General features: G+C 47.8%; 1 protein-coding gene across 1 annotated transcript in view; it reads right to left on the reverse strand.

Annotated features, from left to right (window-relative positions):
- Positions 1-536: 536 nt before the first annotated feature.
- LOC142923737 (cyclin-dependent kinase 8-like) overlaps positions 537-19,776 on the reverse strand; it is a gene marked incomplete at its 3' end in the record, with an annotated part of 24,049 nt that continues 4,809 nt past the window's right edge. Inside the window, exons 3-5 of the mRNA XM_076064720.1 lie at positions 19,051-19,182; positions 18,265-18,408; positions 537-685 (exon numbers count right to left, since the gene is read on the reverse strand). Coding sequence (XP_075920835.1) covers positions 537-685; positions 18,265-18,408; positions 19,051-19,182 — 425 coding nt within the window. The remainder of the gene's footprint in view (positions 686-18,264; positions 18,409-19,050; positions 19,183-19,776) is intronic.

Below are 19,776 nucleotides of genomic sequence, written 5' to 3' on the forward strand. Positions count from 1 at the left end.
ACCACAACCACCACCACCACAACCACCACCACAACCACAACCACCACAACCACCACAACCACCACCACAACCACCACCACAACCACCACCACCACCACAACCACCACCACAACCACCACCACCACCACCACAACCACCACCACCACTACCACCACCACAACCACCACCGCCACCACCACAACCACCACTACCACAACCACCACCACCACAACCACCACCACCACCACAACCACCACCACAACCACCACCACAACCACCACAACCACCACAACCACCACCACAACCACCACCACCACCACTACCACCACCACAACCACCACCGCCACCACCACAACCACCACCACCACAACCACCACCACCACAACCACCACCACCACCACAACCACCACCACAACCACCACCACAACCACCACCACAACCACCACCACAACCACCACCACCACAACCACCACCACAACCACCACCACCACAACCACCACCACAACCACAACCACCACAACCACCACAACCACCACCACAACCACCACCACCACTACCACCACCACAACCACCACCGCCACCACCACAACCACCACCACAACCACCACCACCACAACCACAACCACCACCACATACTTATTGCGACGGAAGTCTTTGATAAGTGTTGCATGTTCAGGCATCTTCCGGATGTCCTCCCACTCCTTGTCTGGGGGAGGGGAGGGGCGATAGTGGAGATGTTGGTGGTGATGATGTTGGTGATGGTGATGATGTTGATGATGTTGTTGGTGGTGATGTTGGTGATGGTGATGTTGTTGTTGGTGATGTTGGTGATGTTGGTGGTGGTGTTGTTGGTAGTGGTGATGATGATGTTGGTGGTGATGATGTTGGTGATGTTGGTGGTGATGTTGGTGATGATGGTGATGTTGGTGGTGATGTTGGTGGTGATGTTGGTGGTGGTAATGTTGGTGATGATGGTGATGTTGGTGGTGATGTTGGTGGTGGTGATGATGGTAATGTTGGTGGTGATGTTGGTGGTGGTGATGATGGTAATGTTGGTGGTGGCGATAGTGGAGATGTTGGAGATGTTGGTGGAGATGTTGTTGGTGATGTTGGTGATGGTGATGATGTTGTTGGTGGTGATGGTGATGTTGTTGTTGGTGATGATGTTGGTGATGTTGGTGGTGGTGTTGTTGGTAGTGGTGATGTTGGTGGTGGTGATGATGTTGTTGGTGATGGTGGTGGTGGTGATGTTGGTGATGTTGTTGGTGGTGGTGATGTTGGTGGTGGTGTTGTTGGTAGTGGTGATGTTGGTGGTGGTGATGTTGGTGGTGATGTTGGTGGTGATGGTGATGTTGGTGATGTTGGTGATGATGGTGATGTTGGTGGTGATGTTGGTGGTGATGTTGGTGGTGATGATGTTGTAGGTGATGTTGGTGATGTTGGTGATGATGGTGATGTTGGTGGTGATGTTGGTGATGATGTTGTTGGTGGTGGTGATGTTGGTGGTGGTGATGTTGGTGATGATGTTGTTGGTGGTGGTGATGATGTTGGTGATGATGGTGATGTTGGTGATGATGTTGTTGGTGATGTTGGTGGTGGTGGTGATGTTGGTGGTGATGTTGGTGGTGATGATGTTGGTGGTGGTGATGATGTTGGTGGTGATGTTGGTGGTGATGTTGGTGGTGATGATGTTGGTGGTGGTGATGTTGTTGGTGGTGGTGATGTTGTTGGTGGTGATGTTGGTGGTGATGTTGGTGGTGGTGATGTTGGTGGTGGTGATGATGTTGTTGGTGATGGTGATGTTGTTGGTGGTGATGTTGGTGATGTTGTTGTTGGTGGTGGTGGTGATGTTGGTGGTGGTGATGATGTTGTTGGTGGTGGTGATGTTGTTGGTGGTGATGTTGGTGGTGGTGATGTTGGTGATGTTGTTGTTGGTGGTGGTGGTGATGTTGGTGGTGATGTTGGTGGTGATGTTGGTGGTGGTGGTGATGTTGTTGGTGGTGGTGATGATGTTGGTGATGATGGTGATGTTGGTGATGATGTTGTTGGTGGTGGTGATGTTGGTGGTGGTGGTGATGTTGGTGGTGGTGGTGATGTTGATGATAGTGATGTTGGTGGTGATGTTGGTGATGATGTTGTTGGTGGTGATGTTGGTGATGATGTTGTTGGTGGTGGTGATGATGTTGGTGATGATGGTGATGTTGGTGATGATGTTGTTGGTGGTGGTGATGTTGGTGGTGGTGTGATGATGTAGGTGGTGATGTGTTGGTGGTGGTGATGATGTTGGTGATGATGTTGGTGATGTTGTTGGTGGTGGTGATGTTGTTGGTGGTGGTGATGTTGATGATAGTGATGTTGGTGGTGATGTTGGTGATGATGTTGTTGGTGGTGATGTTGGTGATGATGTTGTTGGTGGTGGTGATGTTGGTGATGATGTTGGTGGTGATGTTGTTGGTGGTGATGTTGTTGGTGGTGATATTGTTGGTGATGTTGTTGGTGGTGGTGATGTTGGTGATGATGGTGATGTTGGTGATGATGTTGGTGGTGATGTTGTTGGTGGTGATATTGTTGGTGATGTTGTTGGTGGTGGTGTTGGTGGTGATGTTGGTGATGTTGTTGGTGGTGATGTTGGTGATGATGTTGGTGGTGGTGATGTTGTTGGTGGTGGTGATGTTGGTGATGATGGTGATGTTGGTGATGATGTTGGTGGTGGTGATGTTGTTGGTGGAGATGTTGGTGATGTTGTTGGTGGTGATGATGTTGTTGGTAGTGATGTTGCTGGTGGTGATGTTGTTGGTGGTGGTGATGTTGGTGGTGATGTTGTTGGTGGTGGTGATGTTGTTGGTGGTGATGTTGTTGGTGGTGATGTTGGTGGTGGTGATGATGGTGGTGGTGATGATGTTGGTGGTGATGTTGGTGGTGATGTTGATGTTGGTGATGATGGTGATGTTGTTGGTGGTGGTGATGTTGGTGATGATGTGGGGTGATGTTGTTGGTGGTGATTGGTGTAGATGTTGTTGTGGTGTTGTTGATGTTGGTGGTGGTGGTGATGGTGGTGATGATGTTGTGGTGGTGATGATGTTGTTGGCTGGTGGTGATGATGGTGATGTTGGTGATGTGTGATGTTGTTGGTGATGTTGTTGGTGGTGATGTTGTTGGTGGTGGTGATGTTGTTGGTGGTGATGTTGTTTGGTGGTGATGTTGGTGTAGATGTTGGTGATGTTGTTGGTGGTGGTGTGTGGTGTGATGTTGTTGGTGGGGTGATGTGTTGGTGGTGATGTTGTTGGTGGTGATGTTGTTGGTGGTGATGATGGTGGTGGTGATGTTGGTGTGATGTTGGTGATGATGTTGGTGGTGATGTTGTGATGATGTTGGTGGTGGTGATGTTGATGATGGTGATGTTGTTGGTGATGTGATGGTGATGTTGATGGTGATGATGGTGATGTTGATGATGGCGATGTTGATAGTGATGTTAATTGTGATGTTGGTGGTGATGGTGTTGATGATGGTGATGATGTTGATGATGATGTTAGTGATGATGTGATGATGATGATGTGATGATGATGTTACTACCTGCAGGGAAGCCCATGACACTGAATATGCGGTCCAGCTGGTCGTGGTAGTACGGGTTGTGGTGGTGATGTGGTGATGTTGATGATGTTAGTGATGATGTGATGATGTGATGATGATGTTAGTGATGATGATGTTAGTGATGATGGTGATGATGTTAGTGATGTTGATGATGTGATGATGATGATGTGATGATGATGATGTTACTTGCAGGAAAGCCCATGACACTGAAAATGCGGTCCAGCTGGTCGTGGTAGTACGGGTTGTGGTGGTGATGTGGTGATGTTGATGATGTTAGTGATGATGTGATGATGTGATGATGATGTTAGTGATGATGATGTTAGTGATGATGGTGATGATGTTAGTGATGTTGATGATGTGATGATGATGATGTGATGATGATGATGTTACCTGCAGGAAAGCCCATGACACTGAATATGCGGTCCAGCTGGTCGTGGTAGTACGGGTTGTGGTGGTGATGTGGTGATGTTGATGATGTTAGTGATGATGTGATGATGTGATGATGATGTTAGTGATGATGATGTTAGTGATGATGGTGATGATGTTAGTGATGTTGATGATGTGATGATGATGATGTGATGATGATGATGTTACTTGCAGGAAAGCCCATGACACTGAATATGCGGTCCAGCTGGTCGTGGTAGTACGGGTTGTGGTGGTGATGTGGTGATGTTGATGATGTTAGTGATGATGTGATGATGTGATGATGATGTTAGTGATGATGATGTTAGTGATGATGGTGATGATGTTAGTGATGTTGATGATGTGATGATGATGATGTGATGATGATGATGTTACTTGCAGGAAAGCCCATGACACTGAAAATGCGGTCCAGCTGGTCGTGGTAGTACGGGTTGTGGTGGTGATGTGGTGATGTTGATGATGTTAGTGATGATGTGATGATGTGATGATGATGTTAGTGATGATGATGTTAGTGATGATGGTGATGATGTTAGTGATGTTGATGATGTGATGATGATGATGTGATGATGATGATGTTACCTGCAGGAAAGCCCATGACACTGAATATGCGGTCCAGCTGGTCGTGGTAGTACGGGTTGTGGTGGTGATGTGGTGATGTTGATGATGTTAGTGATGATGTGATGATGTGATGATGATGTTAGTGATGATGATGTTAGTGATGATGGTGATGATGTTAGTGATGTTGATGATGTGATGATGATGATGTGATGATGATGATGTTACTTGCAGGAAAGCCCATGACACTGAATATGCGGTCCAGCTGGTCGTGGTAGTACGGGTTGTGGTGGTGATGTGGTGATGTTGATGATGTTAGTGATGATGTGATGATGTGATGATGATGTTAGTGATGATGATGTTAGTGATGATGGTGATGATGTTAGTGATGTTGATGATGTGATGATGATGATGTGATGATGATGATGTTACTTGCAGGAAAGCCCATGACACTGAATATGCGGTCCAGCTGGTCGTGGTAGTACGGGTTGTGGTGGTGATGTGGTGATGTTGATGATGTTAGTGATGATGTGATGATGTGATGATGATGTTAGTGATGATGATGTTAGTGATGATGGTGATGATGTTAGTGATGTTGATGATGTGATGATGATGATGTGATGATGATGATGTTACTTGCAGGAAAGCCCATGACACTGAAAATGCGGTCCAGCTGGTCGTGGTAGTACGGGTTGTGGTGGTGATGTGGTGATGTTGATGATGTTAGTGATGATGTGATGATGTGATGATGATGTTAGTGATGATGATGTTAGTGATGATGGTGATGATGTTAGTGATGTTGATGATGTGATGATGATGATGTGATGATGATGATGTTACTTGCAGGAAAGCCCATGACACTGAAAATGCGGTCCAGCTGGTCGTGGTGGTACGGGTTGTGGTGGTGATGATGATGTTAGTGATGGTGATGATGATGATGTTAGTGATGATGATGATGTTAGTGATGATGATGATGTTAGTGATGATGATGTTAGTGATGATGGTACCAGCAGGAAATCCCATGACACTGAATATGCGGTCCAGCTGGTCGTGGTGGTACGGGTTGTGATGATGTTGATGATGATGTTAGTGATGATGTGGTGATGTTGATGATGTTAGTGATGATGATGTTAGTGATGCTGTGATGATGATGGTGATGTTGTGATGATGATGTTAGTGATGATGCTACTACCAGCAGGAAAGCCCATGACACTGAAAATGCGGTCCAGCTGGTCGTGGTGGTACGGGTTGTGATGGTGATGTGATGATGTTGTGATGATGATGTGATGATGGTGATGATGTTAGTGATGATGTTGTGATGATGGTGTTAGTGATGTTACCAGCAGGAAAGCCCATGACACTGAATATGCGGTCCAGCTGGTCGTGGTGGTACGGGTTGTGGTGATGGTGATGATGTTAGTGATGATGATGATGTTGGTGATGATGTGATGATGACGATGATGTTAGTGATGATGTGATGATGTTGATGATGTTACCAGCAGGAAAGCCCATGACACTGAATATGCGGTCCAGCTGGTCGTGGTGGTACGGGTTGTGATGGTGATGTTAGTGATGATGATGTGATGATGATGTTAGTGATGTTAGTGATGATGTGATGATGTGATGATGTTAGTGATGTTAGTGATGATGTTAGTGATGTTGTGATGATGTGATGATGATGTGATGATGTTAGTGATGATGGTACCAGCAGGAAAGCCCAAGGCACTGAATATGCGGTCCAGCTGGTCGTGGTGGTACGGTTTGTGGTGGTGATGATGTGATGATGATGATGATGATGTGATGATAGTGATGTTGATGATGATGTTAGTGATGATGATGTTACCAGCAGGAAAGCCCATGACACTGAATATGCGGTCCAGCTGGTCGTGGTGGTACGGGTTGTGGTGGTGGTGATGTGATGATGGTGATGTTAGTGATGATGTGATGTTAGTGATGATGTGATGATGTTGATGATGTGGCTACCAGCAGGAAAGCCCATGACACTGAATATGCGGTCCAGCTGGTCGTGGTGGTACGGGTTGTGGTGGTGATGATGTGGTGATGTTGATGATGATGTTGGTGATGATGTGATGATGATGATGTTAGTGATGTTGATGATGATGTGATGATGATGATGATGTTAGTGATGATGGTACCTGCAGGAAAGCCCATGACACTGAAAATGCGGTCCAGCTGGTCGTGGTGGTACGGGTTGTGGTGGTGGTGATGTGGTGATGTTGATGATGTTAGTGATGATGATGATGTTAGTGATGATGTGATGTGATGATGTGATGATGATAATGATGATGTTAGTGATGATGATGTTACCAGCAGGAAAGCCCATGACACTGAATATGCGGTCCAGCTGGTCGTGGTGGTACGGGTTGTGGTGGTGATGATGTGGTGATGTTGATGGTGATGTTAGTGATGATGTGGTGATGTTGATGATGATGTTAATGATGATGTGATGTTAATGATGCTACTACCAGCAGGAAAGCCCATGACACTGAAAATGCGGTCCAGCTGGTCGTGGTGGTACGGGTTGTGGTGGTGGTGATGTGGTGATGTTAGTAATGATGATGTGATGATGTTACCAGCAGGAAAGCCCATGACACTGAAAATGCGGTCCAGCTGGTCGTGGTGGTACGGGTTGTGATGGTGGTGATGATGATGTGATGATGTTAGTGATGATGATGGTGTTAGTGATGATGGTGATGATGATGTGATGATGTGATGGTGATGGTGTTAGTGATGATGTGATGATGATGATGCTACTACCTGCAGGAAAGCCCATGACACTGAAAATGCGGTCCAGCTGGTCGTGGTGGTACGGGTTGTGGTGGTGATGATGTGGTGATGTTGATGATGATGTTAGTGATGATGTGATGATGATGTGATGATGATGATGATGTTAGTGATGATGCTACTACCAGCAGGAAAGCCCATGACACTGAAAATGCGGTCTAGCTGGTCGTGGTGGTACGGGTTGTGGTGGTGGTGATGTGATGTTAGTGATGATGATGTTACCTGCAGGAAAGCCCATGACACTGAAAATGCGGTCCAGCTGGTCGTGGTGGTACGGGTTGTGGTGGTGATGATGTGATGATGATGTGATGATGATGATGATGTTAGTGATGATGATGTTACTACCAGCAGGAAAGCCCATGACACTGAATATTCGGTCCAGCTGGTCGTGGTGGTACGGGTTGTGGTGGTGATGATGTGGTGATGTTGATGATGTTAGTGATGATGATGATGATGTTAGTGATGATGATGTTACCTGCAGGAAAGCCCATGAGACTGAATATTCGGTCCAGCTGGTCGTGGTGGTACGGGTTGTGGTGGTGATGATGTGGTGATGTTGATGATGTTAGTGATGATGATGATGTTAGTGATGATGATGTTATCTGCAGGAAAGCCCATGACACTGAATATGCAGTCCAGCTGGTCGTGGTGGTACGGGTTGTGATGGTGATGATGTGGTGATGTGATGATGATGATGGTGATGTGATGATGATGTTGATGATGATGATGTTAGTGATGATGATGTTGATGTGATGATGATGATGGTGATGTTAGTGATGATGTGATGATGATGATGTTACCAGCAGGAAAGCCCATGACACTGAATATGCGGTCCAGCTGGTCGTGGTGGTACGGGTTGTGATGGTGGTGATGATGATGTGATGATGTTAGTGATGATGATGATGTTACTACCAGCAGGAAAGCCCATGACACTGAATATGCGGTCCAGCTGGTCGTGGTGGTACGGGTTGTGATGGTGGTGATGATGATGTGATGATGGTGATGTTGGTGATGATGATGATGTTAGTGATGATAGTGATGATGATGATGATGTTAGTGATGATGTGATGTTGATGATGATGATGTGGTGATGATGATGTTACTACCAGCAGGAAAGCCCATGACACTGAATATGCGGTCCAGCTGGTCGTGGTGGTACGGGTTGTGATGATGTGGTGATGTGGTGATGTTGATGATGATGATGTGATGATGATGTGGCTACCTGCAGGAAAGCCCATGACACTGAATATGCGGTCCAGCTGGTCGTGGTGGTACGGGTTGTGGTGGTGGTGATGTGGTGATGTTGGTGATGTTGATGATGATGTTAGTGATGATGTGGTGATGATGATGATGTTAGTGATGATGATGATGATGTTAGTGATGATGATGATGTTAGTGATGATGATGTTACCTGCAGGAAAGCCCATGACACTGAATATTCGGTCCAGCTGGTCGTGGTGGTACGGGTTGTGGTGGTGATGATGTGGTGATGTTGATGATGTTAGTGATGATGATGATGTTAGTGATGATGATGTTATCTGCAGGAAAGCCCATGACACTGAATATGCGGTCCAGCTGGTCGTGGTGGTACGGGTTGTGATGGTGATGATGTGGTGATGTGATGATGATGATGGTGATGTGATGATGATGTTGATGATGATGATGCTAGTGATGATGATGTTGATGTGATGATGATGATGGTGATGTTAGTGATGATGTGATGATGATGATGTTACCAGCAGGAAAGCCCATGACACTGAATATGCGGTCCAGCTGGTCGTGGTGGTACGGGTTGTGATGGTGGTGATGATGATGTGATGATGTTAGTGATGATGATGATGTTACTACCAGCAGGAAAGCCCATGACACTGAATATGCGGTCCAGCTGGTCGTGGTGGTACGGGTTGTGATGGTGGTGATGATGATGTGATGATGGTGATGTTGGTGATGATGATGATGTTAGTGATGATAGTGATGATGATGATGATGTTAGTGATGATGTGATGTTGATGATGATGATGTGGTGATGATGATGTTACTACCAGCAGGAAAGCCCATGACACTGAATATGCGGTCCAGCTGGTCGTGGTGGTACGGGTTGTGATGATGTGGTGATGTGGTGATGTTGATGATGATGATGTGATGATGATGTGGCTACCTGCAGGAAAGCCCATGACACTGAATATGCGGTCCAGCTGGTCGTGGTGGTACGGGTTGTGGTGGTGGTGATGTGGTGATGTTGATGATGTTAATGATGATGTGATGATGATGATGTGATGATGATGATGTTACCAGCAGGAAAGCCCATGACACTGAATATGCGGTCCAGCTGGTCGTGGTGGTACGGGTTGTGGTGGTGGTGATGTGGTGATGATGATGATGATGTGATAGTGATGATGTGATGATGTTAGTGATGATGTTACTACCTGCAGGAAAGCCCATGACACTGAATATTCGGTCCAGCTGGTCGTGGTGGTACGGGTTGTGGTGGTGATGATGTGATGATGATGTGATGATGTTGATGATGGTGTTAGTGATGATGGTGGTGGTGATGTGATGATGTTAGTGATGATGCTACTACCAGCAGGAAAGCCCATGACACTGAATATGCGGTCCAGCTGGTCGTGGTGGTACGGGTTGTGGTGGTGATGATGTGATGATGATGTGATGATGTTGATGATGGTGTTAGTGATGATGGTGGTGGTGATGTGATGATGTTAGTGATGATGTTACTACCTGCAGGAAAGCCCATGACACTGAATATTCGGTCCAGCTGGTCGTGGTGGTACGGGTTGTGGTGGTGATGATGTGATGATGATGTGATGATGTTGATGATGGTGTTAGTGATGATGGTGGTGGTGATGTGATGATGTTAGTGATGATGTTACTACCAGCAGGAAAGCCCATGACACTGAATATTCGGTCCAGCTGGTCGTGGTGGTACGGGTTGTGGTGGTGGTGATGATGTGGTGATGGTGATGATGATGTTACCTGCAGGAAAGCCCATGACACTGAATATTCGGTCCAGCTGGTCGTGGTGGTACGGGTTGTGGTGGTGATGATGTGGTGATGTGATGATGTGATGATGGTGATGTGGCTACCTGCAGGAAAGCCCATGACACTGAATATTCGGTCCAGCTGGTCGTGGTGGTACGGGTTGTGGTGGTGATGATGTGGTGATGTTGATGTGATGATGTTAGTGATGATGTGATGATGATGATGATGTTAGTGATGATGTGGCTACCTGCAGGAAAACCCATGACACTGAATATGCGGTCCAGCTGGTCGTGGTGGTACGGGTTGTGATGGTGGTGGTGATGTGGTGATGTTGATGATGATGTTACTCCCAGCAGGAAAGCCCATGACACTGAATAGGCGGTCCAGCTGGTCGTGGTGGTACGGGTTGTGGTGGTGGTGATGTGATGTTAGTGATGATGTGATGGTGTTAGTGATGATGTGGTGATGATGATGATGTTAGTGATGATGCTACTACCAGCAGGAAAGCCCATGACACTGAATATTCGGTCCAGCTGGTCGTGGTGGTACGGGTTGTGGTGGTGGTGATGTGGTGATGTTAGTAATGATGATGTGATGATGTGATGATGTTAGTGATGATGTTACTACCAGCAGGAAAGCCCATGACACTGAATATTCGGTCCAGCTGGTCGTGGTGGTACGGGTTGTGGTGGTGATGATGTGGTGATGTTGATGTGATGATGTTAGTGATGATGTGATGATGATGATGTTAGTGATGATGTTAGTGATGATGATGATAATGATGTGATGACGATGATGTTAATGATGTTACTACCAGCAGGAAAGCCCATGACACTGAATATGCGGTCCAGCTGGTCGTGGTGGTACGGGTTGTGGTGGTGATGTTGTGATGATGTGATGATGATGATGATGATGTTAGTAATGATGATGTGATGATGATGATGTTACTACCTGCAGGAAAGCCCATGACACTGAATATGCGGTCCAGCTGGTCGTGGTGGTACGGGTTGTGATGATGATGATGTGATGATGATGATGATGTTACCAGCAGGAAAGCCCATGACACTGAATATGCGGTCCAGCTGGTCGTGGTGGTACGGGTTGTGGTGGTGGTGATGATGATGTGATGATGGTGATGTTGGTGATGATGATGATGTTAGTGATGATAGTGATGATGATGATGATGTTAGTGATGATGTGATGTTGATGATGATGATGTGGTGATGATGATGTGGCTACCTGCAGGAAAGCCCATGACACTGAATATGCGGTCCAGCTGGTCGTGGTGGTACGGGTTGTGGTGGTGATGTGATGATGATGTTAGTGATGATGTGATGATGTTAGTGATGATGATGTTAGTGATGATGGTGATGTTAGTGATGATGGTGATGATGTGATGTTAGTGATGATGATGTTACTACCAGCAGGAAATCCCATGACACTGAATATGCGGTCCAGCTGGTCGTGGTGGTACGGGTTGTGGTGGTGGTGATGTGGTGATGATGATGTTACTACCTGCAGGAAAGCCCATGACACTGAAGATGCGGTCCAGCTGGTCGTGGTGGTACGGGTTGTGATGATGGTGATGATGATGATGTGATGATGATGTTAGTGATGATGTTGATGATGATGATGATGTTAGTGATGATGTTACTACCAGCAGGAAAGCCCATGACACTGAATATGCGGTCCAGCTGGTCGTGGTGGTACGGGTTGTGGTGGTGGTGATGATGTGATGTGATGATGTGATGATGTGATGATGATGATGTTACTACCAGCAGGAAAGCCCATGACACTGAATATTCGGTCCAGCTGGTCGTGGTGGAACGGGTTGTGGTGGTGATGATGTGATGATGTTAGTGATGATGGTGATGATGTGATGTTAGTGATGATGATGTTACTACCAGCAGGAAATCCCATGACACTGAATATGCGGTCCAGCTGGTCGTGGTGGTACGGGTTGTGGTGGTGGTGATGTGGTGATGATGATGTTACTACCTGCAGGAAAGCCCATGACACTGAAGATGCGGTCCAGCTGGTCGTGGTGGTACGGGTTGTGGTGGTGATGATGATGTGATGATGATGATGTTAGTGATGATGATGTTACTACCTGCAGGAAATCCCATGACACTGAATATGCGGTCCAGCTGGTCGTGGTGGTACGGGTTGTGGTGGTGATGATGTGATGATGTTAGTGATGATGGTGATGATGATGATGATGTTAGTGATGATGATGTTACTACCAGCAGGAAATCCCATGACACTGAATATTCGGTCCAGCTGGTCGTGGTGGTACGGGTTGTGGTGGTGGTGATGTTAGTGATGATGTGATGATGTGATGATGATGTTAGTGATGATGATGATGTTAGTGATGATGTTACTACCTGCAGGAAAGCCCATGACACTGAATATTCGGTCCAGCTGGTCGAGGTGGTACGGGTTGTGATGATGGTGATGATGTGATGATGATGATGTGATGATGTTAGTGATGATGTTACTACCAGCAGGAAAGCCCATGACACTGAATATGCGGTCCAGCTGGTCGTGGTGGTACGGGTTGTGATGGTGATGTTACCAGCAGGAAATCCCATGACACTGAATATGCGGTCCAGCTGGTCGTGGTGGTACGGGTTGTGATGGTGATGTTACCAGCAGGAAAGCCCATGACACTGAATATGCGGTCCAGCTGGTCGTGGTGGTACGGGTTGTGATGGTGATGTTACCAGCAGGAAAGCCCATGACACTGAATATGCGGTCCAGCTGGTCGTGGTGGTATGGGTTGTGATGGTGATGTTACCAGCAGCAAAGCCCATGACACTGAATATGCGGTCCAGCTGGTCGTGGTGGTACGGGTTGTGATGGTGATGTTACCAGCAGGAAAGCCCATGACACTGAATATGCGGTCCAGCTGGTCGTGGTGGTACGGGTTGTGATGGTGATGTTACCAGCAGGAAAGCCCATGACACTGAATATGCGGTCCAGCTGGTCGTGGTGGTACGGGTTGTGGTGGTGGTGATGTGGTGGTGGTGATGATGTTAGTGATGATGTTGATGGTGATGTTAGTGATGATGTGATGATGATGTTAGTGATGATGATGTTACTACCAGCAGGAAAGCCCATGACACTGAATATGCGGTCCAGCTGGTCGTGGTGGTACGGGTTGTGGTGGTGGTGATGTGGTGGTGGTGATGATGTTAGTGATGATGTTGATGGTGATGTTAGTGATGATGTGATGATGATGATGATGTTAGTGATAATGATGTTACTACCAGCAGGAAAGCCCATGACACTGAATATTCGGTCCAGCTGGTCGTGGTGGTACGGGTTGTGGTGATGTGGTGATGTGGTGGTGGTGATGATGTTAGTGATGATGTGATGATGATGTTAGTGATGATGTGATGATGATGATGCTACTACCTGCAGGAAATCCCATGACACTGAATATGCGGTCCAGCTGGTCGTGGTGGTACGGGTTGTGGTGGTGATGTTACTACCTGCAGGAAAGCCCATGACACTGAATATGCGGTCCAGCTGGTCGTGGTGGTACGGGTTGTGGTGGTGATGTGATGATGATGTTAGTGATGATGTTAGTGATGATGATGTTAGTGATGATGCTACTACCAGCAGGAAAGCCCATGACACTGAATATGCGGTCCAGCTGGTCGTGGTGGTACGGGTTGTGATGATGGTGATGATGATGTTAGTGATGATGCTACTACCAGCAGGAAAGCCCATGACACTGAATATGCGGTCCAGCTGGTCGTGGTGGTACGGGTTGTGGTGGTGATGATGATGTGATGATGATGATGATGTTAGTGATGATGATGTTACTACCTGCAGGAAATCCCATGACACTGAATATGCGGTCCAGCTGGTCGTGGTGGTACGGGTTGTGGTGGTGGTGATGTGGTGATGATGATGTTACTACCTGCAGGAAAGCCCATGACACTGAAGATGCGGTCCAGCTGGTCGTGGTGGTACGGGTTGTGGTGGTGATGTGATGATGTTAGTGATGATGTTACCAGCAGGAAATCCCATGACACTGAAGATGCGGTCCAGCTGGTCGTGGTGGTACGGGTTGTGGTGGTGATGGTGATGTGGTGATGTTAGTGATGATGATGATGATGTTACCAGCAGGAAATCCCATGACACTGAAGATGCGGTCCAGCTGGTCGTGGTGGTACGGGTTGTGGTGGTGATGGTGATGTGGTGATGTTAGTGATGATGTTACTACCTGCAGGAAATCCCATGACACTGAAGATGCGGTCCAGCTGGTCGTGGTGGTACGGGTTGTGGTGGTGATGTGGTGATGTTGATGATGATGTTAGTGATGATGTGATGATGATGATGTTAGTGATGATGCTACTACCAGCAGGAAAGCCCATGACACTGAAGATGCGGTCCAGCTGGTCGTGGTGGTACGGGTTGTGGTGGTGGTGGTGATGTGATGTGATGATGATGATGTTACTACCTGCAGGAAAGCCCATGACACTGAAGATGCGGTCCAGCTGGTCGTGGTGGTACGGGTTGTGGTGGTGATGTTAGTGATGATGATGTTAGTGATGGTGATGTTACTACCAGCAGGAAAGCCCATGACACTGAAGATGCGGTCCAGCTGGTCGTGGTGGTACGGGTTGTGGTGGTGATGATGTTAGTGATGATGATGTTAGTGATGATGATGTTAGTGATGATGTGATGATGATGATGTTAGTGATGATGGTACCTGCAGGAAATCCCATGACACTGAATATTCGGTCCAGCTGGTCGTGGTGGTACGGGTTGTGGTGGTGATGTGATGATGATGTTAGTGATGATGTGATGATGTTAGTGATGATGATGTTAGTGATGATGGTGATGTTAGTGATGATGTGATGATGTGATGATGATGTTAGTGATGTTACTACCTGCAGGAAAGCCCATGACACTGAAGATGCGGTCCAGCTGGTCGTGGCGGTACGGGTTGTGGTGGTGGTGATGTGGTGATGATGATGATGTTAGTGATGATGATGTTACTACCTGCAGGAAATCCCATGACACTGAAGATGCGGTCCAGCTGGTCGTGGTGGTACGGGTTGTGGTGGTGGTGATGTGGTGATGTGATGATGATGTTAGTAATGATGATGTGATGATGTTAGTGATGATGTTAGTGATGATGATGTTACCTGCAGGAAATCCCATGACACTGAATATTCGGTCCAGCTGGTCGTGGTGGTACGGGTTGTGGTGGTGATGTTGTGATGATGATGTGATGATGGTGTTAGTGATGTTGATGTTACCAGCAGGAAATCCCATGACACTGAAGATGCGGTCCAGCTGGTCGTGGTGGTACGGGTTGTGATGGTGGTGATGTGGTGATGATGATGTTAGTGATGATGTTACTACCTGCAGGAAACCCCATGACACTGAAGATGCGGTCCAGCTGGTCGTGGTGGTACGGGTTGTGGTGGTGATGATGTGATGATGATGTTAGTGATGTTACTACCAGCAGGAAACCCCATGACACTGAATATTCGGTCCAGCTGGTCGTGGTGGTACGGGTTGTGGTGGTGGTGATGTGGTGATGATGTTAGTGATGATGATGTTAGTAATGATGATGTTAGTGATGATGTTACTACCTGCAGGAAACCCCATGACACTGAAGATGCGGTCCAGCTGGTCGTGGTGGTACGGGTTGTGGTGGTGATGATGTGATGATGATGTTAGTGATGTTACTACCAGCAGGAAACCCCATGACACTGAATATTCGGTCCAGCTGGTCGTGGTGGTACGGGTTGTGGTGGTGGTGATGTGGTGATGATGTTAGTGATGATGATGTTAGTAATGATGATGTTAGTGATGATGTTACTACCTGCAGGAAAGCCCATGACACTGAATATGCGGTCCAGCTGGTCGTGGTGGTACGGGTTGTGGTGGTGGTGATGTTAGTGATGATGTGATGATGATGATGTGATGATGATGTTACTACCAGCAGGAAATCCCATGACACTGAAGATGCGGTCCAGCTGGTCGTGGTGGTACGGGTTGTGGTGGTGATGATGTGGTGATGTTGATGATGTTGATGATGATGTTAGTGATGATGGTACCAGCAGGAAAGCCCATGACACTGAAGATGCGGTCCAGCTGGTCGTGGTGGTACGGGTTGTGGTGGTGGTGATGTGGTGATGTTAGTGATGATGCTACTACCAGCAGGAAATCCCATGACACTGAATATGCGGTCCAGCTGGTCGTGGTGGTACGGGTTGTGATGATGATGATGTGGTGATGTTGATGATGTTAGTGATGATGATGATGCTACTACCAGCAGGAAATCCCATGACACTGAATATGCGGTCCAGCTGGTCGTGGTGGTACGGGTTGTGATGATGATGATGTTAGTGATGATGCTACTACCAGCAGGAAATCCCATGACACTGAATATGCGGTCCAGCTGGTCGTGGTGGTACGGGTTGTGATGATGATGATGTGGTGATGTTGATGATGTTAGTGATGATGATGATGCTACTACCAGCAGGAAATCCCATGACACTGAATATGCGGTCCAGCTGGTCGTGGTGGTACGGGTTGTGATGATGATGATGTTAGTGATGATGCTACTACCAGCAGGAAATCCCATGACACTGAATATGCGGTCCAGCTGGTCGTGGTGGTACGGGTTGTGATGATGATGATGTGGTGATGTTGATGATGTTAGTGATGATGATGATGCTACTACCAGCAGGAAATCCCATGACACTGAATATGCGGTCCAGCTGGTCGTGGTGGTACGGGTTGTGATGATGATGATGTTAGTGATGATGCTACTACCAGCAGGAAATCCCATGACACTGAATATTCGGTCCAGCTGGTCGTGGTGGTACGGGTTGTGGTGGTGGTGGTGATGATGTTAGTGATGATGTTACTACCAGCAGGAAATCCCATGACACTGAAGATGCGGTCCAGCTGGTCGTGGTGGTACGGGTTGTGGTGGTGATGTTGGTGATGTTAGTAATGATGATGTTAGTGATGATGTTAGTGATGATGTTAGTGATGATGATGATGATGATGTTAGTGATGGTGATGTTACCTGCAGGAAAGCCCATGACACTGAAGATGCGGTCCAGCTGGTCGTGGTGGTACGGGTTGTGGTGGTGATGATGTGGTGATGATGATGTGATGATGTTAGTGATGATGTTACTACCAGCAGGGAATCCCATGACACTGAATATTCGGTCCAGCTGGTCGTGGTGGTACGGGTTGTGGTGGTGGTGATGATGATGTTAGTGATGATGATGATGTTAGTGATGATGATGATGATGTTAGTGATGATGATGTTACTACCTGCAGGAAATCCCATGACACTGAATATTCGGTCCAGCTGGTCGTGGTGGTACGGGTTGTGGTGGTGATGATGTGGTGATGATGATGTGATGATGTTAGTGATGATGTTACTACCAGCAGGGAATCCCATGACACTGAATATTCGGTCCAGCTGGTCGTGGTGGTACGGGTTGTGGTGGTGGTGATGATGATGTTAGTGATGATGTGATGATGATGATGATGTTACCTGCAGGAAATCCCATGACACTGAATATTCGGTCCAGCTGGTCGTGGTGGTACGGGTTGTGGTGGTGATGATGTGGTGATGTTGGTGATGATGTTAGTGATGATGATGATGTTAGTGATGATGTTACTACCAGCAGGAAAGCCCATGACACTGAATATTCGGTCCAGCTGGTCGTGGTGGTACGGGTTGTGGTGGTGGTGATGTGGTGATGTTGGTGATGATGTTAGTGATGATGATGATGTTAGTGATGATGTTACTACCAGCAGGGAATCCCATGACACTGAATATTCGGTCCAGCTGGTCGTGGTGGTACGGGTTGTGGTGGTGATGATGTGATGATGTGATGATGATGTTAGTGATGATGATGTTACCTGCAGGGAATCCCATGACACTGAATATTCGGTCCAGCTGGTCGTGGTGGTACGGGTTGCTCGTTTTGATGTCCTCCTGGCGGCAGTGGAAGATCGGCTCGGAGGTGAGCAGCTCAGCAAAGATGCAGCCAATAGCCCAGATGTCTGTGGGTGGGGGGTAGTGGGGGGGTAGTGGGGGGGTGGTGGGGGGTGGTGGGGGGTGGGGGGGGTGGGGGGTGGGGGGGAGGTGGGGGGGAGGTGGGGGGGTGGGGGTGGGAAGAGGGGGAGATGGGAGGAGAGTATTAACCCCTGTGTGACCCCTGTGTAACCCCTGGGTGACCCCTGGGTGACCCCTGTGTGACCCACCGATGGCCTTGGTGTAGTGTCGCCTGTAGTGACCCCTGTGTGACCCCCGCGTGACCCCCGCGTGACCCCCGCGTGACCCCCGCGTGACCCCCGCGTGACCCCCGCGTGACCCCCGCGTGACCCCCGTGTGACCCCCGCGTGACCCCCGCGTGACCCCCGCGTGACCCCCGTGTGACCCCTGCGTGACCCCTGCGTGACCCACCGATGGCCTTGGTGTAGTGTCGCCTGTAGTGACCCCCGTGTGACCCCCGCGTGACCCCCGTGTGACCCCTGCGTGACCCACCGATGGCCTTGGTGTAGTGTCGCCTGTAGTGACCCCCGTGTGACCCCTGCGTGACCCCCGTGTGACCCCTGTGTGACCCCCGTGTGACCCCCGCGTGACCCCTGCGTGACCCCTGCGTGACCCCTGCGTGACCCCCGTGTGACCCCTGTGTGACCCACCGATGGCCTTGGTGTAGTGTCGTGCTCCCAGCAGCAGTTCTGGTGCTCGGTACCAGAAGGTCACGACCACGGGGTCAAGGTCAGCCAGAGGCTTCAGAGGGGAGTTGAAGAGTCTAGCGAAGCCCATGTCAGCTACAACAACAACAACAACAATCAACAACCATCAACAACAACCATCAACAACAACAACCATCAACAACAACCATCAACAACCACAACAATCAACAACAATAACCATCAACAACTACAACCATCAACAACAACAACCATCAACATCCATCAACAACAACAACATCAACAACCATCAACAACAACATCAACCATCAACAACCATCAACAACAATCAACAACATCCATCAACAACATCAACAACCATCAACAACAACAACGTCAACATCAACAACTACAACCATCAACAACAACAACATCAACCATCAACATCAACAACCATCAACAACAACAACAACCATCAACAACAACAACAACCATTAACATCCAACAACAACAACAACAACCACAACAACAACAACCAACAACAACCAACAACCACAACCATCAACAACAATAACCACCAACAACAACCATCAACAACCATCAACAACAACCATCAACAACAACAACAATCAACAACAACAACGTCAACAACAACAACAACAACAATCAACAACAACAACAACAACAACCAACAACATTAACAACCATCAACAACAACCATTAACATCCATC

This window comes from Petromyzon marinus, unplaced genomic scaffold (genome assembly GCF_048934315.1).
Source record: "Petromyzon marinus isolate PM22_M1 ecotype Great Lakes invasive population unplaced genomic scaffold, UKy_Petmar_22M1.pri1.0 PM_Scaffold_629, whole genome shotgun sequence".
Taxonomy (NCBI): domain Eukaryota; kingdom Metazoa; phylum Chordata; class Hyperoartia; order Petromyzontiformes; family Petromyzontidae; genus Petromyzon; species Petromyzon marinus.